The sequence below is a fragment of the Caretta caretta genome, chromosome 27 (genome assembly GCF_965140235.1).
Source record: "Caretta caretta isolate rCarCar2 chromosome 27, rCarCar1.hap1, whole genome shotgun sequence".
Classification (NCBI taxonomy): Eukaryota; Metazoa; Chordata; order Testudines; family Cheloniidae; genus Caretta; species Caretta caretta.
In genome coordinates this window covers 3,270,027-3,295,667 of record NC_134232.1, presented here as the reverse complement: position 1 = coordinate 3,295,667, position 25,641 = coordinate 3,270,027, and the positions used below count along the sequence as shown (strand labels likewise).

At 47.3% G+C, this 25,641-nt stretch overlaps 1 protein-coding gene across 1 annotated transcript in view; it reads right to left on the bottom strand.

Annotated features, from left to right (window-relative positions):
* The window catches only part of WNT9B (Wnt family member 9B), a 59,065-nt gene extending 34,898 nt beyond the window's left edge, over positions 1-24,167 (bottom strand). Inside the window, exon 1 of the mRNA XM_075123616.1 lies at positions 24,085-24,167. Coding sequence (XP_074979717.1) covers positions 24,085-24,152 — 68 coding nt within the window. The 5' untranslated portion in view covers positions 24,153-24,167. The remainder of the gene's footprint in view (positions 1-24,084) is intronic.
* Positions 24,168-25,641: the final 1,474 nt, after the last annotated feature.

Below are 25,641 nucleotides of genomic sequence, written 5' to 3'. Positions count from 1 at the left end.
CACATGACCACACTTGTGGCTTCCCTTTGATTCCCCTTCAGAAAATCATCTTTCTACCGGGAAGCAAATAAATCTGTGGGGAACATGAATTCTGCGCGCACACAGTGGTGCACAATTCCCCTAGGAGTAAATAATTGTTCTGCTCCTATCATACAGTGACACTGCCATCCCTTAGGACTCCAGTTATCATAGAGTCTTAGAATATCAGAGTTGGGAGGGACCTCAGGAGGTCATCTAGTCCAACCCCCTGCTCAAAGCAGGGCCAGTCCCCAACTAAATCATCCCAGCCAGGGCTTTGTCAAGCCTGACCTTAAAAACTTCTAAGGAAGGAGATTCCACCACCTCCGTGGTAATGCATTCCAGTGTTTCATCACCCTCCTAGTGAAAAAGATTTTCCTAATATCCAACCTAAACCTCCCCCACTGCAACTTGAGACCATTAGTCCTCGTTCTGTCATCTGCTACCACTGAACAGTCTAGATCCAGGCACTGTCAGATCTAGGTGAGGCACTGTCGTAAAATACACTCCTGAGTAAAATGTTCAGAAGCACCTCAGTGATTTAGGTTTCAGAGGAGCAGCCGTGTTAGTCTGTATTCTCAAAAAGCAAAGGAGTACTTGTGGCACCTTAGAGATTAAAATTTATTTGAGCATAAGCTTTCCTGAGCTACAGTTCACTTCATTGGATGCATTCAGTGGAAAATACAGTGGGGAGATTTATATACATAGAGAACATGAAACAATGGGTGTTACTATACACACTGTAACGAGAGCGATCAGGTAAGGTGAGCTATTACCAGCAGGAGAGCGGGGCGGGGGGGAGAAACCTTTTGTAGTGATAATCAAAGTGGGCCATTTCCAGCAGTTGTCAAGAACGTCTGAGGAACAGTGGGGGGGGAGGGGGGAGAGAATAAACATGGGGAAATAGTTTTACTTTGTGTAATGACCCATCCACTCCCAGTCTTTATTCAAGCTTAAATTATTTGTATCCAGTTTGCAAATTAATTCCAATTCAGCAGTCTCTCGGAGTCTGGTTTTGAAGTTTTTTTGTTGAAGAATTGCCACTTTTAGGTCTGTAATCGAGTGACCAAAGAGATTGAAGTGTTCTTCGACTGGTTTTTGAATGTTATAATTCTTGACATCTGATTTGTGTCCATTTATTCTTTTACATAGAGACTGTCCAGTTTGGCCAAGGGGCATGGCAGAGGGGCATTGCTGGCACATGATGGCATATATCCCATGGGTAGATGTGCAGGGGAATGAGCCTCTGATAGTGCCTAATCACATCAGCCACACTATGATGGTGTCCCCTGAATAGATATGTGGACACAGTTGGCAACAGGCTTTGTTGCAAGGATAGATTCCTGGGTTAGCGGTTCTGTTGTGTGGTGTGTGGTTGCTGGTGAGTATTTGCTTCAGGTTGGGGGGGCTATCTGTAAGCAAGGACTGGCCTGTCTCCCAAGATCTGTGAGAGTGATGGGTCGTCCTTCAGGATAGGTTGTAGATCCTTGATCGAGAGGTTTTAGTCGGGGACTGAAGGTGATGGCTAGTGGCGTTCTGTTATTTTCTTTGTTGGGCCTGTCCTGTAGTAGGTAACTTCTGGGTACTCTTCTGGATCTGTCAGTCTGTTTCTTCACTTCAGCAGGTGGGTATTGTAGTTGTAAGAAAGCTTGACAGAGATCTTTTAGGTGTCTGTCTGTCTGAGGCGTTAGAGCAAACGCAGTTGTATTGTAGAGCTTGGCTGTAGACAGATAACTGTTAGAACAACTTAAGTTGAACAACTTAACAAGGGAGATGGAGGATACTTCATCACTCATAATTTTTTAAATCATGATTGGATGTTTCTCTAAAGGATTTGCTGCTGTAGGAATTGTTTTGGGGCAGTACTTGTGGCACCTTAGAGATTAACATTACCCCAGTGTTTCATGTATGCTTGTTAAAACCTTACATTGACAACCCTTTCTCCCACCAGGCTCAACCACCCCACCCCCCAGTACAGGTCTAAGGACATGAGGAGTACAAGGTCAATGAGATACTTGACTCGAAAATCAGATGTGGTCTCTGGTACTTTATTGATTGGGCAGGTTACGGCCCAGGAAAGCAATTCTGGGAGGCTGCATCCCAAATCCATGCCCCTGACATCATCGAAGCCTTCCATGCAGCCCATCCTGACAAATCCAGGCTGTCAGAGTGATCATGTAAGGCCCTGCTCATTAAGAGTCCAGGCTTGTAGAGCTGCCAGGAAGCTGACATCTCCAGGCTGCCACCTGGAAGTTACTCTAACAAGCTTGCAGTCCACTTCCCACAACCCTCTGCAGACACAGACCATGAAAAGTCCCACCTCCAGGGTTTGACAGACAGCAGCCTAATGATGCCTGATTGATGAATCAGTATCTTCTTTCAGAGTAGCAGCCGTGTTAGTCTGTATTCGCAAAAAGAAAAGGAGGACTTGTGGCACCTTAGAGACTAACAAATTTATTGGAGCATAAGCTTTCATGAGCTACAGCTCACTTCATCGGATGCATTCAGTGGAAAATACAGTGGGGAGATTTATATACACAGAGAACATGAAACAATGGGTGTTACCATACATATTGTAAGGAGAGTGATCACTTAAGATGAGCTAATACCAGCGGGGGGGAACCTTTTGTAGTGATAATCAAGGTGGGCCATTTCCAGCAGTTGACAAGAACGTCTGAGGAACAGTGCGGGGGGGGGGAAGACGTTAAACATGAGGAAATAGTTTTACTTTGTGTAATGACCCATCCACTCCCAGTCTCTATTCAAGCCTAAGTTAATTGTATCCAGTTTGCAAATTAGTTCCAATTCAGCAGTCTCTCGTTGAAGTCTGTTTTTGAAGCCTTTTTGTTGTAATATTTGTTTGTACATGCTCACTGGAGACTTGTTAGAGTTTGACAGGTAAAATCTCTGAAGAATCAATCCTCATCGGGCATGCTCTAGCCCCTCACAGCTCCTGGTCCAAGCCAAGCTGCACATATGTGATCCCCACAGAGCATGCTCCACCCCTTCACAGCTCTCACTTTTGAGTGGACTGTGCATGCTCCCTGTTCAGGGCATCTGCATATGCCAAAGCTACAGGGGGAAGCCAGATTTCCCTGCAATTGTCGCTGTGGGCCAGGACGGGGATGGACATGGACATCAGAGCAGAGCTGTGCTCAGAATGAGGTCCCAGATGGCATCCAGCCAGCGTGAGGGACGAAGTCACCAGATCCAAATGCAGAGAACAAGAAAGTCAACCTGGGCAGGATGCAGGGAAGGGAGTGAAAGGAGTAGATTGGGAGGAGCCTGGTGAAACTGGGACTGGAGTGTGGGGAGAGAACAGACTCTGGAGAGGGAAGGGGACAAGGGCACTGAACTCTGGTGAGGAGCTGGGAATGGGAATTAGCTGGCCAGGGGATTGATTAATAGATTCCAAGACCAAGAGGGACCATTGAAATCATCTAGTCTGACCTCTTGTCTAGTACAGGCCAGATAACTGCCCCAAAACAATTCCTACAGCAGCAAATCCTTTAGAGAAACATCCAATCATGATTAAAAAAATTATGAGTGATGAAGTATCCTCCATCTCCCTTGTTAAGTTGTTCTAATGGTTAATTACACTCACTGTTAAATATGTATACCTTATTTCCAGCCCAAATTTGTCTAGCTTCAACTTCAAGCCATTGGATTGTGTTATCCCTTTCTCTGCTAGTCTAAACAGCCCTTTATTAAATATTTGTTCCCCATGTAGGTACTAACAGACTAATCAAGCCACCCCTTAACCTTCTATTTGTTAAACAGATTGAGTTAATTGAGTCTATTATTATAAGGCAGGTTTTCTAATCCTTTAATCATTCTTGTGGCTCTTCTCTGAACCCTCTCCAATTTTTCAACATCCTTCTTGAATTGTTGACATGAGAAATGGACATTGTATTCCAACAGTGATTGCACTAGTGTCACACAGAGGTAAAATCAACTCTCTACTCCTATTCAAAGATTCCCCTGGAATGAGAAGCCTGAGGAATGAACACTGGGACAAAGAGCCAGGGGTGAGAAAGACACAGGACTAGGATAGGATGGATAGGATTGTGCAAAATGTATCAAGTTTTTGGCAGAAGCATCTGTGCCCACTAAGACACAATCCCCTCCAGTGTCTGGAATACAACCCAAGATTCCTGAGTCTCACCATTCCTCTGCTGTCAGCACATCTATGAAACCTACTAGCAAAGCATAGGATTCATCCCCCTCTAGTGCTGGTCCATGTAGGACAACCTACTACTATCAGTTACTCCTTTAGCTCCATCACTGACAATTTTTAAAATCAAGATAGAATGTTCTTCTAGAAGATCTGCTGTAGGAAATATTTCACAGCAGTTCTCTGGTCTGTGTCATTCAGGAGGTCAGACAAGATTAACATAATGGTCCTTTCTAGCCTTGGAATCTATGAAAAAGTGACTGAGGTCTGTTAGATGGATAAAAGGTTCCAACCCCGCCGTTGGCTCATGCAGGCGTCAATATGATGCCACATGATACAATTTGTTTTTTCTGTTTGCTTTTTCAAAAAGCCTAGTAAGTTGCACACAAAAAGCTATGTTAAACGACCATTAAGGTTGCTTATTAGTGCTGCGCTTAAAGTTAGGAAGTGCCAGAATTAAGGTTTGACTGTAGAACCTTAATTTGGCCCGCTTGTGCATATGTAGTATGAGAGTAATTAAATGGTCACCTTCCCCCCGCCAGGACAATGCCTCATTCAGGCCTTTTTGAATTTTAGGTAGAAACCCACAACAAAAATGAACCCAGAATGCAGTTGATTACAGGGGTAGACTAATGAACAGGAAGAGGAGTCAACGGATCAAAATTGGGACTCATAAGGCTCAGGAGGGTGCAACCTGGCACACTGCAAATGCGCCAGCCCTCTCTTGTCAAAGAAGGAAGTGTTGGGGGGGGACGGGGGGGGGAGAGATTGTGTAAACATTGTCACAGTTCAGGGCAACTGCACCTGTATTCCCCCTCTGTGGCCCAGCAAGGACACTCACTCTAGGACACCTGCTCCTCAGCCTTCATCTCTCAAATATAAGAAGGGCCATACTGGGTCAGACCAAGGGTCCATCTAGCCCAGTGTCCTGTCTTCCAACAGTGGCCAATGCCAGGTGCTTCAGAGGGAATGAACAGAACAGGTAATCAAGTGATCCATCCCCTCTTGCCCATTCTCAGTTTCTGGCAAACAGAGGAGTCTCTCCCTCCTGACTGAGGTTTTTCCAGACTGCACAATTCCCTGCCTACACAGAGTTTCCTAGCAAGTCACACAAATCCTGCATCTTGTCTGGGGGTTAGACTAGATGACCCTTGCAGTCCCTTCTAACGCTATGATTCTAAATCAGATGACCTAACCAGGCAGCTTTGCCTTCTCCTCAGAGGCAATAAACTGCCCGCAGAAGTCACCACAAAGCCCTTTCTAAGCAAGCATGTCTATTTTTAAGGTAAAAGCATTACAGGGAAAACATTAAAAACAATAAAAACCTTCATACATGCTAATCAGCTTACCAAGATCATCCCAACTCCAACAAAGGGACTGGCAGATGATCAGTCCTTCAAACCCCACTTGGGAGGTTTTCTGTGGGTACAAGTTCATAACAGCTGTTAGCTCAGAACAAGCATCCCCATGAATCAGAGTCGCTTTTTATACAATTTGGGACTTTGATCGTGGGACCCTAGGAACAGGTAATCAGAATACAATCACCCTCTCCTTAGGTTGTAGTTTCAAAGGGTTGGGTTTTGCCAGGAAATCCATTTCATACATATTGTGCCATAAGTTCACTTCTGTCTGCCACAATGCTCAGTAAAGTCGTTGGATCATCCAGGCACCTAATACAGACCCTTTACATTTAATACAATGGACTCCACAGATACTTAAACTTAATTCAAGAAGATCTCCTAAAGATATTGCAGGAACATTCTGTATCTGTCAAACAATGCCAACCTCTCCCCTCCCTATGCTCATGGCTCTGTGAAGGTAGTACCAACCTATGTCCCCAGCGGGCTGTGGAACAAAGGTGGGCTAGAGGTTGACCCTCTGTCATAAATGTAAAGGGAAGGGTAAACCCCTTTAAAATCCCTCCTGGCCAGAGGAAAAATCCTCTCACCTGTAAAGGGTTAAGAAGCTAAAGGTAACCTCGCTGGCACCTGACCAAAATGACCAATGAGGAGACAAGATACTTTCAAAAGCTGGGAGGAGGGAGAGGAACAAAGGTGTTTGTCTATATGCTGCTTTTGCTGGGGATAGACCAGGAATGGAGTCTTAGAACTTTAGTAAGTAATCTAGCTAGGTGTGTGTTAGATTATGATTTCTTTAAATGGCTGAGAAAAGAATTGTGCTGAATAGAATGACTATTTCTGTCTGTGTGTCTTTTTTGTAACTTAAGGTTTTGCCTAGAGGGATTCTCTATGTTTTGAATCTAATTACCCTGTAAGGTACCTACCATCCTGATTTTACAGGAATGATTCCTTTACTCCTATTTACTTCTATTTCTATTAATAGTCTTCTTGTAAGAAAACTGAATGCTTTTTCATTGTTCTCAGATCCAAGGGTTTGGGTCTGTGGTCACCTATGCAAATTGGTGAGGATTTTTACCAAACCTTTCCCCGGAAGTGGGGTGCAAGGATTGGGACGATTTTGGGGGGAAAGACGTGTCCAAACTACGTTTCCCAGTAAACCCAGTTAGAATTTGGTGGTGGCAGTGGTTATTCCAAGACAAAGGATAAAATTAATTTGTACCTTGGGGAAGTTTTAACCTAAGCTGGTAAAAGTAAGCTTAGGAGGTTTTCATGCAGGTCCCCACATCTGTACCCTAGAGTTCAGAGTGGGGGAGGAACCTTGACACCCTCTGAGTGCCCTTGCCCTCCACAAGTGGGAGGAGGATCTGCCACTTAGTATCAAGACAGGACACTAGGGACAAAAATGTATGCTTTGGAGCACAAGCATGTACAGCTGTTTTTGTAACGTGGCTCATAGGTGGACAGGCTGGATCTCAGCAAACCCAACTGGGCAGTGTGCTGGAGGCAGCTGAGGGCAGGGGGAAAAAAAATCACAGGGCAGAAGTCTGACATCAAGTTTCAGAGGGCCAAGGCAGGCAGAGACCATCCTCCCTGGATAATCAAGAGAAGCAGGGAGAAGGCAGCCTTCACCTCCAGGAGAACATGGTGTGGAGAGACAAGGGATGGGCAATCCCATGCACTGAGCAAGCACCACACACTCCACTCAGTCCCACAGAGCATAGTGGGAGTCTGGACTCTGGAAACACCAGCTGGGACCAACCTCCAGTGCATGAAGGGGCTGCCACCTGTGCCATGAGATGTGGATTATGCAGCAAGTTCAGCAAGGAGCCTATACCCTCAGCAGCTACAACAGACCTATGCCAATTTCCAGGACCTGAGGAGGTCCTGGTAGAAGACCAGCAGCTCAAAGAAGTCTCAGAGGAGACCTTTTGGAGGGAGATAAAATTGCTGACAGTCTTACTGCAACCCTTGAAGGAGGCAATGGCAGTCAGGCTCTTACTGGCTCCATGCCAGACTACAAGCACTATAAAGAAGTCTCTGCAGGGCCTAGAGGGGAAACATATGGACCTGGCTGTGAATGCAAACCAGGCCCTGTCCAACCTCTCCCAGAGACACACTCAGGATACCCACAAAGACCCACTGCTTTCCTGGCCAGAAGAACACAAAGACCTTTCTCTGGAGGCTGGCCAGGGCACCGAACCAGTACCAGACCATGGGCAGGACTAGCTGGTTGATTACCAGCACTCCCCTTGAAGGGAAAAGGCACCAGAGCAGCCACACACAAAATCAGACAGACACCCTGGCCTCCAAGTCTGTCCAACTGACTAATGGAGAAGGGTCAGTGGCAAAGTGGTAGATTCTCAGAGAAAACAATGGACCTATATCCCTTTGGATGGTGTGGATTGTGGGTAGGAGGGAACCCACCTGCCCCCGTTGCTGACCATCAGGCCAGAGCTCTTGACCCAGATGGAGGCCAGAAAACCAAACAGATGGCTTAGTAGGCCTCCAAATGCACCAGGTCCATCCAGACTTGAGCCATGAACAGCAGCTTATTGGCATATAGCAACAGGTCACTCATAGCCAGGTTGCTGAGTTACAACCCCATCAGTCTCTTACAAAAGACAGAGGAAGGGCTTAGCGACAACAGCCAGAGGGCAGCCCTGACACACTCCATAAGCAAAGGTGACAGATTCAGTCAGGGCCCAGTTGAATTTGAAGACACTCTGCAGAGGCATATGGCACCTGGAGGAACCCCACAAAATGAGGAGTGAACCCAAAACACCCACAGAGTGACCATGAGGTACCTGCCATCCACCCTGTCAAATTCCTTCCCCTGGCTGAAGGGCCATCCCTACACACCGGATGGAGAAGGTCCTGGACTTGACACAAGTTGTCAAAAATAGTCTGGTCCAGGACATCATAGGTCTGGTTGGGATAGATCATGTCTGCAGCTGAAATCCATGCTGGGAGACATGATGAGCCGTATAGTCCATACCAAGTAGCATTACTAGGCACCAATTCCTCAGGTCATGGAGGTCTCCCTTCTTTAGCAGCAAGTCAAACACAACCCTACATGGCAAGGGGGAGTGCCCCACTCCACAGGGACTCCCCCAAGACAATGGTGAGGTCTGGGAAGAGGAGGTTTCAAAACACTCAGTAGAACTCTACAGGTCTTGACACTGTGGGGTGCTGAGCTGAAGAGACAGTGGGAACAGTGCTTTGAATATATAAAGAGCTATATAAAATCAGGTCCCAAGTGTCTCAAATTGGGCACCCAAAATTAGTGGAGACTTTTGACCTTAACTGCAGGGATCAGTTCTTGGCCCTACGCTATTTAATATTTTAATCAGAGATCTGGAAGAAAAAAGAAATTACCAATCAAGTTTACAGATGACAGATTGAGGGAGTGATAAATAATAAAGGGACTCAGAGCGATCTGGGTCACTTGGTGTAAGCAAACCATGTGTGTTTCGATATACCCAAATGTAAAGGTCATACACCTAGGAACAAAGAATGTAGGCCATGTTTGCAGGATGGGGGACTCTACCCTGGGAGCAGTGACCCTGAAAAACACTTGAAGTTCATGGGGGATAATTAGCTGAACATTAGCTCCCAGTGGGTTGTGGTGGCCAAAAGTGTAACAGTCCTTGGAAGTATCAAGAGTAGAGAGGTTACAGTAACTATTTTGCACTGATGTGACTGCTGAGGGAATATTGTATCAGTTCTGGCGACCACAATTCAAGAAGGATGTTGATAAATTGGGGGGGTCAGAGAAGAGCCTTAGGAATAAACATGCCTTGTAGTGACAGATTCCAGGAGCTCAATCCATTTAGCTTCTCAAAAAGGTTAAGGGGTGACTAACAGTCCATAAATTCCTAGATGGGGAACAGAAATTTGATAAAGGTTTCTTCAATCTAGCAGACAAAAAGTATAACAAGATCCAACTGCTAGAAGTTGAAGCTAGAAAATTCAGACTAGAAATAAAAATTTTAAAAAAATTTAAAAACCATCTTAACAGTGAGGGTAATAAGCCATTGAGCATTTTACCAAGAGCTGTGGTGGATCCTTCATCACTGGAAATTTTAAAACCACGATTGGGTGTTTTTCTAAAAAAAAGATACTGGCAGTTCAAAGAGGGATTAATTCAGGGAAATCCTAAGGCTCAAGTGTGACGCTCGTCAAGGGTACCCAGCATTGAGACACTCCTCACCACCACCTGCCCTTAGCATGAAGCAGTCTTGTCTGTGCCTGGTGTGGGTCAGCTCCCTGAAATCACCAGCGTCTGGCAGGACAAGCCTGACCTGCCAGGCCTTGTTCTCTCTGTACAGGTACCAACAGGTGCACACCAGCCCTATAGCCTCTGGAGCATTCCCGGTGGTGATCAACCCCAGAGCCCTGAATGCTCACAGAATTACCAGGTCTGCTGTTCCCAGAGGAACAGTACACACCAACTTGTCAGAGTCAACTCAGTACCACCACTTTGCTTCACACCACAGCACTTACTCCTATTGTCACTATAAATATAGGCAAGAGTATCAAAGAACAGATATTCAAAAGATGGTGGGTAACAATATTAGAAACAAATGGTTACATATAAAACAAAATCATAATATGCTTTCTAGGGACTAAACTTAACTAACATGTTATCCTTCTATCTAAAGGAGCTTCTGTCACCCAAAGTCCACAGCAGCTTTTCAACCAAGCCCGACTGAGACCCCTTTTTCATGAAGCAAGGTCACTATCCTTTTACTTACTCAGCAAAAGGTGGTAGAGTATCTTTCTTGTCTCCCAAATATAGTACATCAAGGGCTTGCTCCACACCTCCAGATAGCGTTCTCTCCCCTGCTGTTTTTCCCCTTCCTGTTAGTTTCTTTCTGAAGTCTCCACAAACCTTCATTTGCATTCAGTTCAGACGGGTGATGGGAGACCCAGTGCAAATGAGCCACTACTCAATTTACATGTAAACAGACAGATGGATCAACATCTCATCTGACAGAAGGCCTGTCTTCCACCTGTTCTGATGACCAGTCCTTCAAACACAGATGTTAAGAACATATCTTCACTAAATATACACAACTCCTTCCATAGTATCAATACATACATTTCACAAGGATATTGATGTGACAAGCTTTTATTCAAGATCTCACATGACTCTTTTGGTAAGCAAGACCATAAATACTAGAGATGGGAGATTCCTGTAACCCCTATGCAGCCCCTTGCCAGTTAGCATTAAGAGGTTCCTGGGTCACACTATTATACAGAAAGAAAAGGAGTACTTGTGGCACCTTAGAGACTAATCAATTTATTTGAGCATCCGATGAAGTGAGCTGTAGCTCACGAAAGCTTATGCTCAAATAAATTGGTTAGTCTCTAAGGTGCCACAAGTACTCCTTTTCTTTTTGTGAATACAGACTAACATGGCTGTTACTCTGAAAACTATTATACAGGAGAGTTCAAAGGGGTTTTTTTGCATTTGGATGGTGGCAGCATCTACCCATCCAAGGTCAGAGAGAAGCTGTGACCTTGGGAGTTTAATACCAGCCTGGAGTGGCCAGTATTAATTTTTAAAATCCTTGCGGGCCCCCACCGTCTGCTCTCAAAGTGCCAGAGTGGGGAATCAGCCTCAACAAACCTTCTGCTGGTGGCATCTGATTCAGATAATGAAAGTGAACATGCATTGGGCCACGCTGCTGTGTGTTGTTATCGAGCAGAACCTGTCATCAGCATGGATGCATATTCCCTGGAATGGTGGTTGAAGCACGAAGGGATATATGAATCTTTAGTGCATCTGGCACATAAATATCTTGCTACACCGGCTACAACAGTGCTAGGAGAGTGCCTGTTCTCACTTTCAGGTGGCATTGTAAACAAGAAGGGGGCTGCATGATCTGCAAATGTAAACAAACTTGTTTGCCTGAGCAATTGACTGAACGAGAAGTAGGACTGAGTGGACTTTGTAGGCTCTAAAGTTTTACATTGTTTTATTTTTGAATGCAGTTTTTTCATACTTTATTCTACATTTGTAAGTTCAACTTTCATTTAAAGAGTTGCACTACAGTACTTGTATTAGGTGAATTGAAAAATACTATTTTTGTTGCTTTTTAGAGGGCAAATACTTGTAATCAAAAAAGAAATATAAAGTGAGCACTGTACATTTTGTATTCTGTGTTGTAACTGAAATCAATATATTTGAGAATGTAGAAAAAATCCAAAAATATTTAAATAAATGGTATTCTATTATTGTTAAACAGTGCGATTAATCACACTATTCATCACGATTAGTTTTTTTAATTGCTTGGCAGACCTATTTATAATCGAAGACCAGATCATACAGCAAAAAGCAAAGATCTTCACACTAATTCACATCTGTTAACAATTTTGAAAAACAAGAAAGATCTCAACTCCGTTTCTCTGCTTGTCTGTCTGAGCACTTTGTTAAATGCATCAATTTGCTTTAATTTCTTTCCAGGCACATTCCAGCTACAAGAGATTTTTTTTTAAACGAGAGCCTGATCCTGTGAGGTGCCAAGTGATCTCCATCCCTGCTGACGTCAGCAGGAATGAAGCATGTTCAATAACTTATGGGACCAACCCTTGGTCTGGCCAGCTACAAAAGGGTTAAAGGGAGCTTTAGAGAAGTCTCCAAATTTCAGTTTTCTGGGTGCAGGGGGGAACCACCTCTTACTAGGACTGCTTTTCTCATGAGGATTTCTGCTTATACTCAAATAAATTGGTTAGTCTCTAAGGTGCCACTAGTCCTCCTTTTCTTTTTACGTGCAGGGGAGTTTGTCAGAGTCTCAAGGCCACTTCTGCACAGCTACATGCAAAGTCAAGCCAGTGGTGCCATTTCCCTGACCTGCATTAAGACTGGTCCCATTGTTAAGGTATGATTTTTCAGATTTTATAGGAGATGAGCACATCATGAACGGTATTCATTTGTGAAAATGTTGCAACAGGACAGTCGAGCAGCATCAGTTTATACACAGACATAGTAGTGCCAGCTGAGTTCAGTACCTACAACTGCCTGTCTCAGGAGGAGCCAGTGAAAACAGGAACTGCCAGACTGGATCAGACCCGTGGTCCATCTAGGCCAGTATCCTGTCTCTGACAATGGCAAAGTACAAGAAACCTTTATTAGGCAGATCTGGGATAATCCACTCCCACCTGCCCATATTAGGTCTCCTACTAACCCCTATAGTTAGAGATTGGTTTCCAGCCCTGAAGCATGAAGTTTTATAGCTCTTCAAAAGCTTGTTAGCATTAACTATTGTAACTCTGCATATTCTTGTTATCCATACAAGTGTCTAATCTTTTTTAATCTTGCTACATTCTTGGCCTCAATTGCTTCCTGTGGCAGGGAGTTCCACAGTCTAATTATACATTGCTTGGAGATATTTCCTTTCATCTGTTTTGAACTTGCCATCTTTTAATTATTTCCAGTCTCCCTCTGTTCTTATGTTGATGAAAATTGCCTATGTAATTGTACTGTTTCTCACCTCTCAGCCAATTTTTGATCCATGACCATAATGGCTGCTACTACCTCTCATACAGGATTCTGTCAAAAAGCCATTTGAAAGTCTAAATAAGATGGATAAAGGAGAACTGGTTGACCTACTACTATACTGACAAAAAAAAATTAAGAGATTAGCAACACAATTTCCCTTTTCAAAATCTGTGCTGGTTAGACCCTATCAGATGATGATCTTCCAGATGGTTTACATGAATCAGCAAGCAGACACTATATGGGCAGGCTATATAGAACTGCCATTGTGGTAGTGTACCACCGATGCCACCCATTGGGCACAGAACCACATATGTCATAGTCCCCTCACTGCTCATTGAGATTCTTATTTAGCAAAGGCCCAAGCTTTTGCAGCAGGAAAATTTGGGTACTACCTTCCGGAAGTTCAATGCTATGTAGTAGTCACCATGACTTTTCTAAATGGCTCTGGTTATTTAAGAATATAAACATAGGGGGGAAAAGGTCTAACTTCAGCAATTCAGTTCTAGTCAGGATTTGTTGGTTCGTTTCATGCAACAGGGGCAGGGTAGAGAATTGGCTCCCCAAATTCCAGTTGGCTCATCAAGGTCTTTAAATCTCCTAGGAAGAGTTCTCCTTCCTTAGGATCATAGAATATCAGGGTTGGAAGGGACCCCAGAAGGTCATCTAGTCCAACCCCCTGCTCGAAGCAGGACCAATTCCCAGTTAAATCATCCCAGCCAGGGCTTTGTCAAGCCTGACCTTAAAAACTTCTAAGGAAGGAGATTCCACCACCTCCCTAGGTAACGCATTCCAGTGTTTCACCACCCTCTTAGTGAAAAAGTTTTTCCTAATATCCAATCTAAACCTCCCCCACTGCAACTTGAGACCATTACTCCTCCTTCCCCCACTCCTCCCAGAAAGAGTTCTGCATAAGCAAGAATCACAAGAAGAGTCAAAGCAGAGGAGCCACAACGTTATATGTTTTACCTCAAAGGGCTTTCCATGTTACATACGTACTTCCCACTCAAATGCAGCTACCTCTGGGGTGTGGCTAACAGCCAACCAGTGCACAGAAAAACACAACACCGAGAAAGGGAGTTTTGGCCAAGGAGCCCAGGACGAATAAGGAAATTCAGGACCCTACGTACATCACAACATAGGGCCCCCTGCCATTCTGCCCCCTATTTGAGAGAGCAGTGGCATAGGGCTCCTTATCCTTCCAAGAGCAGCAACTGGGAAATATCAGCAAGGGTTCCCTCTCTACCCTCAAAAGGCAAGAATGGTAGAAGCAGTGACCCACGGTATGTACCTGCTTGCTGCCAAGCATGCGCTTGGGTAGGGCCTCCTGCCAGAGTGCTCTGTTGAGGTGGCATTGGCCTGACTCCCCAGAGCAGTGGGGCTTGACATTAACACCCAGAGAAACATACAGGGCACTTCACGGCCCCAGGTGCTGTTGTTTCAGGCTCCTTGCATGCTCTGAAAGAGGTCATCATATCAATTATACTCAGGTCATGTTTTCAAGCTTTTCTTACCAGTCATGAGGACTAAACTTTCATTAAAAATATATATATATTCCATAAGCTGGGGCCATACGCAATGGATCTGCAGTGCCTATGTCTTTACCCACTGCCCTTGTGAGCCTGTATTATGGATCTGCTAAGAACAATTCCTATCAGCCCCTTCCCCACTGCACTTCCCCAGGCCAGGTAAGAGGAAGGGTCCTGAACCAGGAAATGCCCAGGCTTGGGTGGGTAGGTGGGTGAGCGGTGCAGCAGCAGCCGCATGGCAAGCCAGGAGCTGCAGAAAAGCCCCATGCAGAAGGTGTGTGTGGAACAGGCTGTGACTCTCGGACATTATCACTGGATGAAGGTCTGTGTGGGACTTATGGGGGAGCAGCAATGGCTGGGGAAGAAGCCAGGCAGAGATGCTAACCGAGCCTGGCTTGGAAACCCTCAGTCTCCTATTGGCTTGACTAAAAACTCCCAGCCCTAGGCCTGAAGGACCCTGACACTGGATGGGACTTCCCCAGGGACCCAAACAGGAATCTCTATTGCTCACTTCAACCAGAACTATTTCAGCTTCTGTACCCAGGGTATTTGCAACCTTTCCCTTTCCTACCAGCCCTCGTAAAATATCCTGAGCACCTAACAGAACCCACAAGGCCTAGCTCCTGAAACACCCACAGTGTTTGCCTCCGAGTCCCAGTACATCTGGCCCAGTACTGGCATCTCAGGGCCATAGCGCACTCCAACACTCAGCAGTCCCAATCACTACAACTGGTACAGACTCCTTTCGTAAGAAGAGCCACAATCTAATGCCCATATAATCTTGATTTAAAGGTGCCCCCTAAAAGGCCAGATCCAAGAGCGTACACAGAACCTCAGAATAATGAAGGCCAGAGCTTACTGCTCTGGGACTGGCACAGGTACTTCTCGAAGCTGTCAGTATTTCAGTGCTAATGTTTAGAGTCACCAAGGTCTAGAGGTGCAACAAAAGGACTTCGGAACCTACACTGGCAGTTAAGAGTCAAAGTTCAACATTTAAGCACCTGTGCGATCCTCATTCACAACAGAGGACTGTTCAAATGGGATGTATTCCACCTGAGTAGGGAGGGAAAGTCTTCTGGGATAGAGGTTAGCACAATGGATTAAAAACTAGGAACTCAGGGGAGATGATCAAGTAATCTCCATACCTGATTCTAACATTGACTAGGAAGAAAATAAAAAAAAAAATAGAGAATACAGAAATGGAGAAAGCAACAGCAGGGAGTAGGAGAATGGACATTAAGAGGAAAGATAGTGCCTATACCAATGATGCTAACAGTCAGATAGGAGATACTGGCAGTAGAATGACTTCCCAGCTGGGTGAGGAAACCTAGGTGAAGCCAAGCAGAAACAACTAGGATGTTTGTACACCAGGTCAAGGAGCCTGGGTAAGAAAACAGAGGAACTAGAGCTACTGGTGCAGGAAATGAAACCAGGTATTAGAGGGACAACAAACATGGTGGAATAATCGTCATGACTGGCGCACAGGGACTGAAGGGTATGGGCTGTTCAGGAAAGACAAAAAAGGGAAAGTACTGTGTCCAGTTTTGGGCCCCACACTACAAGAAGGATGTGGATAAATTGGAGAGAGTCCAGCGAAAGGCAACAAAAATGATTAGGGGTCTAGAACACATGACTTATGAGGAGAGGCTGAGGGAGCTGGGATTGTCTAGCCTGCAGAAGAGAAGAATGAGGGGGGATTTGATAGCTGCTTTCAACTACCTGAAAGGGGGTTCCAAAGAGGATGGCTCTAGACTGTTCTCAGTCTTAGCAGATGACAGAACGAGGAGTAATGGTCTCAAGTTGCAGTGGGGGAGGTTTAGATTGGATATTAGGAAAAACTTTTTCACTAAGAGGGTGGTGAAACACTGGAATGGGTTACCTAGGGAGGTGGTAGAATCTCCTTCCTTAGAGGTTTTTAAGGTCAGGCTTGACAAAGCCCTGGCTGGGATGATTTAACTGGGAATTGGTCCTGCTTTGAGCAGGGGGTTGGACTAGATCACCTCCTGAGGTCCCTTCCAACCCTGATATTCTATGATCCTAGGATGCATCAGGCGAGGTATTTCCAGGAGAGATAATAAAGTGTTAGTGCCATTATACAAGGCACTGGTGAGAGCACATCTGGAACACTGCGTGCAGCGCTGGTCCCCCGTGTTCAAGAAAGATGAATTCAAACTGGAACAGATGCAGAGAAGGGCTACTAGGATGAGCAGAGGAATGGAAAGACAAGACTTAAAGAACTTGGCTTGTTTAGCCTAACCAAAAGAAGGCTGCGGGGAGCTATGAATGCTCTCTATAAATACATCAGAGGGATAAATACCAGGGAGGCAGAAGATGAAGTTCACTAACCATTAGAGGAGTGAAATTCTGGAACAACCTTCTAAGTGGAGCAGTGGGAGCAAAAAATCTAACTGGCTTCAAGACTGAGTTTGGTAAGTTGATGGAGGGGATGGGGTGATGAGACTGCCAACAATGGAACATAGCTGATCTGCAAGTGCTAGTAGCAAATATCCCCAATGGCCAGAGATGGGACACTAGATGGGGAGAGCTCTGAGTTACTATGGAGAATTCTTTCCCAGGTGTCTGGCTGGTGAGTCTTGCTGAATGCTCAGGGTCTAACTGATAGCCAGATTTGCAGTTGGGAAGGAATTTTCCCCTAGATCAGATTGGCAGAGACCCTGGGGTGTTTCACCTTCCTCAGCAGCATGGGCCACAGGTCACTTGCAGGTTTAAACTAGTGTAAAATGGTAGATTCTCTGTAACTTGAAGTCATGATTTGAGGACTTCTGCAATAGACCCATAACCTCTGGCTAAGTTACTGGAGGGAGTGGGTGAGTTTCTGTGGCCTAAAATGTGCAGGAGGGCAGATTAGATGATCAGGATAGTCCCTTCTTGCCTTAAAATCTATAAGGAAAGCTTGAAAGAGGACTGCTATTCTCACTCACCCCCAACACTACCCCAGGACCTACCTCCTCCAGGGTGCAATGTAGGTAACAAACATTCTCAAGTCCCTGTGTGGTGTAAGGCAAACAAGACCCCCACAAAACCTTAGGCCGGCTTGGGCTAGAGGAGAGCTTTTGTCATATGTGACATTTCCAAAAGGAAAGACAAGCACAAACCAAGTTAAAGGCCAAATTCTGCTCCCATTGAAATCAATGCACAAGTCCCATTAACGTCAGTGGGAACATGACTGGAGCTTTGCCATACAAAAGATCCAACATCTCCAGAGGCCACGGAGTGAGGAGGACAGGCAGAGAAGCTGTGTGTCAGCACGGAGTGAAACTCCAGGGTACCTCAGTGCTCCCTGCATAGGTCAGGATTTTAATCTTGGGAGAGGTTACAGAGAAGCGCTGAAGCAGCTCCTGACATGTGAGGCAACATAGACAAACTGGCCCATAGTCCACATTTGCAGTAGCCCATTCACTACAGAATTACTGGATGCCAAGAGGCACTGGAAGTTTTGATCACCAAGATGAATATGGAGGCTAAAAAAGCCAATTGCTCCTTGTACAGCAGCGAGTCTAGCCTGCATCTGAATAATGCATGGCAAAGAGAAAAAAGATCCCACATGTTCGCAATTCTCTCAACCACTCCTATTTGTGAGTTTCTCAGGTTCAGAGTTTGCCCAGGTCTGGAACAAGCCAGACAAAAAGGGGAAACTTTCAAAAAACTGCAGAGTCACCCAAAAACATTAAGTGGGGAGTGAGAGGGGAGAGGCCCAGGGGCCTGTGCTGCAGGACATTCTGGAGCGCCAGGTGCAATTCCCACATTTCAGGAGATTGAGAAGTGTTTCAAAGCAGCAATTCCAGTCGGTGTTTCTCTGGAATTCCACAGCAGAGTAACTTGCCACTGGCAAATTATATTGAATTACCGATGCAGTGCTCACACAAGGCCCCAAATACCTGCTTGTACGTCCAGAGTGACAGATCTGCAAACATATCCGCCCCACTGCTCTCCTTCTCACATTATCACTCCCCCATTACCTTCCCTTCCTCAAGATCCTCCTCGTTCCCCTCAAAGCCTCCCTAGCGCACATCTGCCTAGCACCCAATCATCACTTTCCCCAGCCCCATTTTGCAGTCCTCCCCAGTCCAGTGTCTTCATGTTGCCCCTCTTCCCTCAATCTCTGACCACGCACAATTCACCCTATTACACCTCCCTACCGTTCTCTGATCTATGCCCCCAATCCTCCCCATCAGTTCAATCTGTACTCCCCTGCTCCGGCCATTCATTGCAGCAATCCTGCTCCTTCCCAAAGTCAAGCCTCAGTACCCTGCCCACGATTCAACAGAATTCCAAACCACTCCCTCGCCCTGAGGCCATGTCCCCATATCAGTTCTCATCCCGCTCCCTCCTCCTTCAAAGGAATTGAGACACCCCCACCCCCAAATCTAATTATCACCCCATCCACCATCTCCCAGCCCCTCCTGCAACCCAGCTGTTCTGGGGCTCCTTCCCCTGGCCCTGTACAGTTCCCTCACACCACTGCCTGGTGACCAAGTCCTTGCTCCAGTAGGCCCTTCAGAGCCTCCCTGCCACTGCCCTCTTAGCCCTGGTGGGAGCTCTGAGCTTCCCAGTACCTCCTGCACCCTAGTGCTGTGGAGTATGCTAGAGGGGGAGCTGGGTGGCCGAGAGCCCTCACCAGCCAGGACCAGAAGAGCCGTAGCTCAGCACCAGCATCCCACCTGTGCAGCAGTCACGGGAGAAGGGGTCTCGGGGGCACAGCATAGAAGGGAAGGAGCAGTGGCTGAAGGGAGGAGGCAGGGGAAGGTAAGACGCACCTGAGGAGAGCAGCTGTTGCAGGGGAAGTGGGTGTGGATGGGAGGACACCATGAGCAAGGAGAGGGCTGTCAAACGTGTGCTGTACATATTGGGGGAAACAGGGGTGCTACTAGAGGAACTAATGGTCACAGTGAGGAAAAGGGGTAGGGTTAGGGTAGCGATCAGGCTTCGGGAAAGTGGGGGCAGCTGAGCTCTCCGAGCATCACTGCTGGGAGGTTCACAGCAGGGGAGCCACCTCTCCACATAGCTTTTCTTTGGAGAGTTTCAGTGCAGTTCTCCCTGCTGCAGAAGTCGTGTTCCCACAGATGCCCTGCACCCGTTTCATTGCTACATACTGTGCCACACAGCTCATTTCTCTTTTCCTACGAACTCTAGGAAATTAATTGCAAAAAACTAGCACTAACGTATAATTAAGGTTGCAAGATCAGGTATTTAATGAGTCAGGAAGTTCCAGCATTCACTAGGAGTGTTAGTTTAGCCACACTGCATTTGATCTACTCCTCTTTCCCTTCTTAAATGTAAGTCTGAGTTTATTATTCTCTGGCCCCAGCCCTGCCAACTGCTCCATACACGGAGACCCAACCCACATGATTTTCAAAGAGCTGAGCATATTGGGTGCCAGTTGGGTGTGAGCAGGGCCAGCGTTCGTGGGGGAGCAGGCAGGGCAATTGTCTGGAGCCCCACACCACAGGGGCCCCCGCAAAGCTAAGTTATGGGCAGCAGGGCTTCCGCCCCAGGTGGCAGGGCTCCAGCTCAGGCAGGGTGGGGACCCATGCCTCAGTTTCTGCCCTAGGCCCCAGTGAGTCTAATGGTGGCCCTGGGTGTGAGTTCACCCAAGAGCTGCACAACAATTATCTCTGTTAAGATTATATTTCTAGTTATGCAGCCTTGGATCACCCTGAACAATTCTCCTGCTTCATAGACTTGTTATGGTTGCTAACGCGGTAACATTTAAAAAGCAGACACTCCAGCAGGAGTGCCGGAATCTCTCCGTCTCTTCCCCCAAGGCCCCATTCGCTCACTGCTTTCCCCCTCTCCACTCTGGGTCAGGAGGGACTCGCCTGCAGAGCTGGGGCTGGGAGCTGGAGCCACCAGGTAGGAGGCAGCCCTGGCTGAGCAGGGGCTCATGCGGGTGATGGTCCGGCGCCTCCCCTGCATGCAGTAACCAGACTTCGGGTGTCTGGTCCCCTTTTCAACTGGACTTTCTGGTCAAAAACCAGGCACCTGCCCACCCTAATACTTGTAGACAATCATCATCTTTCCCTAGTCTTAGTCATTGTTGTGCTTGTCTGAAGAATTCTTACCTCACTCTGATATTGACAGAGCCAGAACCCGACACGGCATTAGAGGTGTCATTATCTCAACACTGTAGAGCTCCTCCTAGTACATGTCTACATGTACAATGCTGCAGCATTAGTGAAAACGCTCCTGCAGTAACAGGCAAGCTTCTCCCTTCAGCGTAGTTAATCCACCTCAGAGAGGTGGCAGCTAGGTTGATGGGAGATGCTCTCCTATCGAGACAGCGCTGTCTCCGCCAGGGGTTAGGTCGGTAGAACTGCACCGCTCAGGGTGTGGTAAGTGACGTAGTTACACCCATGTAAGTTTGTAGTGTAGACCTGGCCTAACGCTACTTTTGGACTAGAGACTTCTGGGTTGCTTTGGACTGCACACAAGGGCCCTTTTCAATGAAGCGTCACTGTGCAAACTCCTCATTTGCTGTTCATCAGGTCTCTTTCTGCGTTATCCTTTTCCAAGGCCCCAATTCAACAAATCATTTAAGCACGGATGTAGCCCTCATTTTAAGTGCCAGTACTCCACTCCCCCCCCCCCCCCCCCCCACTCACAGTGCATTTCTGTTCAAAATGGCATCCTCCATGAGGCATGACCTCACACATACAGTGCATGAGGTCAAAAGTGCAGGAACGCATTTCCCACCTCGCTACCACACGGCTTAAGTCCATCCCTATTCAGCAAAACACTGGAACAGATGGTTAAAGACCACCCGCCCCCGCATTAAGCCACATTGCAATTTAGATTGTATCTGTCACAGCTGAGTCTCATTTTAACATTTCCTGCCTACACCACTAAAATATTATAGTTCCCTAATAATCCATCTCCCCAACCAGTACCTGGAAATATCGTCCCATTCTTATGAATGATGGTAGGGTTGAATGATGGTAGGCTTTCTTCAACTGCCCAAAATAATGCAGTTGTTACTTCAGCTTCAATTTATTTTTTTATTCTTTTTAAGATTCTTTTTTCAATTAAATGCTCCATGTTAAGGAGCAAGAAGTCCCCACGTGCCACTGCAAAAAAGCTTATGCCTCAAGGACAAAATGCAACAAAGCAGGAAAATTCCAGCTCAAACTCAGAGACACATGGAACAGAGAGAATGGCTAAGATCAGCCCCTGGTTTTTCATTTCAGGGCAATACAAGGCAGGTTAGACAGGCATTCCACTAGCCACAGGGTCATTGTTAAGAGACCAGGGATCATTCATGTTGCTCAAACAACTGAATCCACCGAGAGTAATATTCAATATTTGTTTTGTGTTAAGGAAATAGGAGAATATTTAATTTTTGCTTTGTATACTCGGCAATACATACTTCCTGTAACTAGAAATCCAAATAGCAGCTACCACTTCCTAGCTCTGTACAAGGTATGTGCTTAGATGTATATTCAATTGCCAAGTGCTAGTATATATGGGATATTCCCCTGAGCAAAGTGAAACAATCATGTAGATCACATCTTTAAACAAACTTAAAAATCCATCTGATTTAAGGAATCCTTTAAACTCTTTAAAGAAATAATTGTAGCCAAATCAGTGTTTTAAGAAGTGTTAAATGAACGTGACCTAGGCCCCAGTCCTGCAGACATGAGTAACTTTATGCATGCAAAAAGAGGAGGAGGACTAGTGGCACCTTAGAGACTAACCAATTTATTTGAGGATAAACTTTCGTGAGCCACAAGTCCTCCTTTTCTTTTTGCGAATACAGACTAACATGGCTGCTACTCTGAAACCTGTCTTTACGCGTGCAAGTATTCTCTTCATTGGGACTACTCATGTATGTGTTTGCATGATAGAGCCTAGACAGTGAATCAGATCTTCAGCTGGTGCAAGTCAGAGTAGCTCCATTGACTTCAATAGAGCTACCATAACTTCCTCAGCTGGTGATCTGGCTCAGGATTTTAGTGACAGTTATCGCAATGTTCAAATGTATTCATCTTCCTGCATCTCACAAACATTCATAATAAACCACATGTACTAAGAGCGCTATGTTCTGTAAAACAATAGACAGGTATACGCTGGAATCGCCTACCTGCAAATAGGGTGACCAGATGTCCTGATTTTATAGGGACAGTCCCAATATTTGGGGCTTTGTCTTATATAGGCTCCTATTACCCCACACCCTGTCCCGATTTTTTCCACACTTGCTGTCTGGTCACCCTACCTGCAAATAAAAGATTTTGCAAAGACTTCTGCACATAAGTAACTGGATGCACTGAAAACAGCCCCACTGAAGTCAACAGGACTGCTCAGTCAGAGGTCATGGGCATAGGTTTTTGCAGGATCAAGGCCATAGAAAGGAACATCTTATTGGCAAAGTAATTTGTACAGTTGCCTGGAAAGGGTTTTCCCAGAACCAAGCAGGGCAAATTAAAAAGAAATAATCCACTTTTTTCTATTGGAGAAATTCCGTTTCTCTAGCATGTTCTAAAACTAATGCATGCATCTTTAAAAATCAACATAGAAAAAAGTCTTTATTTTGGGGGTGGTGATTCGGGAGGCTCAGTTCAGGGGCTGACACACACATACAGCTCTGATATTGTCCCAGATAGCACGACTTGGGCTGAGGCATTTCCCGGTCTCCTACCTCCAAAGCCAGCCGCCCGCTATGGACGCCCCTACTCAGACTAGGCAAACCTCCATGGATGTCATCTGCCAGCAAAGTCAGAGGTCAAGGGCATCCAGATTCCCTCCACTTTCACTCCACTGCCTTAGTTAAGAACCTGACTGTGCTTTGGGGACACTTTGTCCAGCTGGGCAGAGGAGCCCTCTGAGCTGCTGCCTTTTGGATTTCAACCGTGACAAGGATTCAGGCCCCTTTTGAACACGCAGCTCTGAACAAGGGACTTCACAAGAAAAACCACAACCTACAACAACTGTTCTTTCACGCTTTCCTTTGCTAAAGACCCAGGAACAGCCTTTGCCTTCCCCCAAGGAAAGTACTGCAGGACAAATTCCCTTCCACCCCCCAACAGCCTCCTCACCCCCAAGGAAAGAGAGAGGAGACCCAGACCCTTTGAACGCCTGTTCCTGGATTTAACCGCACCACCAAGGAACTGTCACCGCTTCCCACCGCGCACACGAGTCTTTCCCACAGCGACAGACACCAGGCTAGCCGGAGGAATGATCACGGAACAGATCCGCTGCGGCGAACCGGAGGCTGCAGGGTGCTCGGCGCTGACCACACAGGCGGCCAGGTTCTGTTCAGGGAGCTGACAAGCCCGGGGATGGGGCACCCCAGAGCCCCGCCGGCTGCCTCCCCCAGCAGCGGCTTGGCTACTGCTAGCCCAGCCGGGAACTCTCCGGCGTCCCAGCGGTGCCATGTACCCGCGGAGCCCAGCGGAGCGCACCGAGCCCGACCCGTCCCACCCAGGGAGCCGGACCCCACCGCTGGCGCAGGGAGCGGGACGGGACAGGACCGCGGGCAGGGCTGACCCGAAGTAGGCGGCGGAGACGGGCAGCAGCGAGAGGCACAGGGCGGCCAGCAGGGTCCGGGAGCGCATGGTGCCGGCCGGGCGCTGCTCTTCATGGCGCTGGGCAGCCGGCGGCTGCGGCTCCCGCGGCTCTTTAAACCGGCGGGGCGGGGCGGGGCGGGAGCCGGGTGTTCCCGGGGGCGGCTGCTCACCTGCCGCCCGCGCCCCGCCCCGCCCCACCCGGGCAGGTCCCGCCTGGTAGCGCCGGGCTGGCCGGGGAGCCGCCGGGACATGCCCCGCTCGCTGGCCCCGGGCCGTCGGGGGTCCCTGCAGCGCACAGTGCCGCCCGGAGCCGGGGGAGCAGCGGGCTGAGGCTCCGCGAGGCCTGGCACTAGCCGGCTCCTGAGCGGGGGCAGCCACGGGCGGCTCCTCTGGGGGAGCCTCAGCCTGTTCATGGGGGCCAAGCTCCATGGGCCCTGAGACAAGCCTGTGCATAGCCCAGGCCTGGCCCTTTGCTCTGCTCCTAGAGACCCCCGCTGCAGGGTCAGCAGGTCCCCAGGAAAGAAGCTCCCCACAGCCCTGGTTGGGGAAAGGCTCTGACAGCCCCAGCCTGCTTCCCTGGCATAGCAGAGGGGGAGCCTCTGCCCTTTGTCTGGCAAGGGGGGAGTTTCTAGCAGGCCGGAGAAGACAGTGGGCTGAGCAGAAAGAGCCAGCAACAGGCCCCTGGGCCACCAAGGCCTGGTCTACACCTAAAACTTAGGGCAGCCTAGTTATGCGGCTCAGGGCCGTGACCAGTTCCACCCCTGCGAGGCCGTTCAGCTGACCTAGGCCCCGCTGCAGCCACCTCTCTGTTCATCGGAGAATGTTTCCATCAACTTAGATCCTGCCTCTAGAGGGGGTGGTTTAAAGTCAGGGAGGGCAAACCCTCTCCTAGCAAGTGTCTACACTACAGCCCCAGAGCTGTGCCCCCGTAATGTCTGTAGTGTAGACATACCCTGCGCGTGGGCCTCCTCGTCCCCTTCCTTCCTGATGCACCATGCTCCCTTATTCTGGAAACTCTAACCGGGCAGTGGCTGCCATAACCAGCATCCTCCCTCCATCTCTGCCAAGGCACACAACCCACCCCAAAGACCAGGGCTGCTGACCTCTCTGATGTGCAGAACGGCCACTGTTCCATTCAGCAGGCCCACATAATCAGCTTTCGATCCTTCCATGCCTTTAGTGTTTATGGAGCGCCCATCTCTCTGGGACTGCCTTAGCTGCCCCATTTGTAAAATGGGGACAATAATATTGCCTTATTTGGCATAGGATGTTGTAAAACTATTTAATATGTGTGAGGCATTCAGGGGACTGAATCATGGAAGAAGCCTATAAATAAAAACAGCGAGAGGAAGGTTCATGGCATCAGGTCACAGGTTCAGGTCACAGTTCAGGGCATCTGTACTTGTATTCCCCCTTTATGGCCCAGCAAGGGCACCCACTCTAGGCTCCTGGTTCCTCAGCCATCACTTCCTGGGTGGAGACCTGCATCTCTCTTCATCCTGACTGGGATATTTCTGGGCTGCACAGTCCCCTGGCT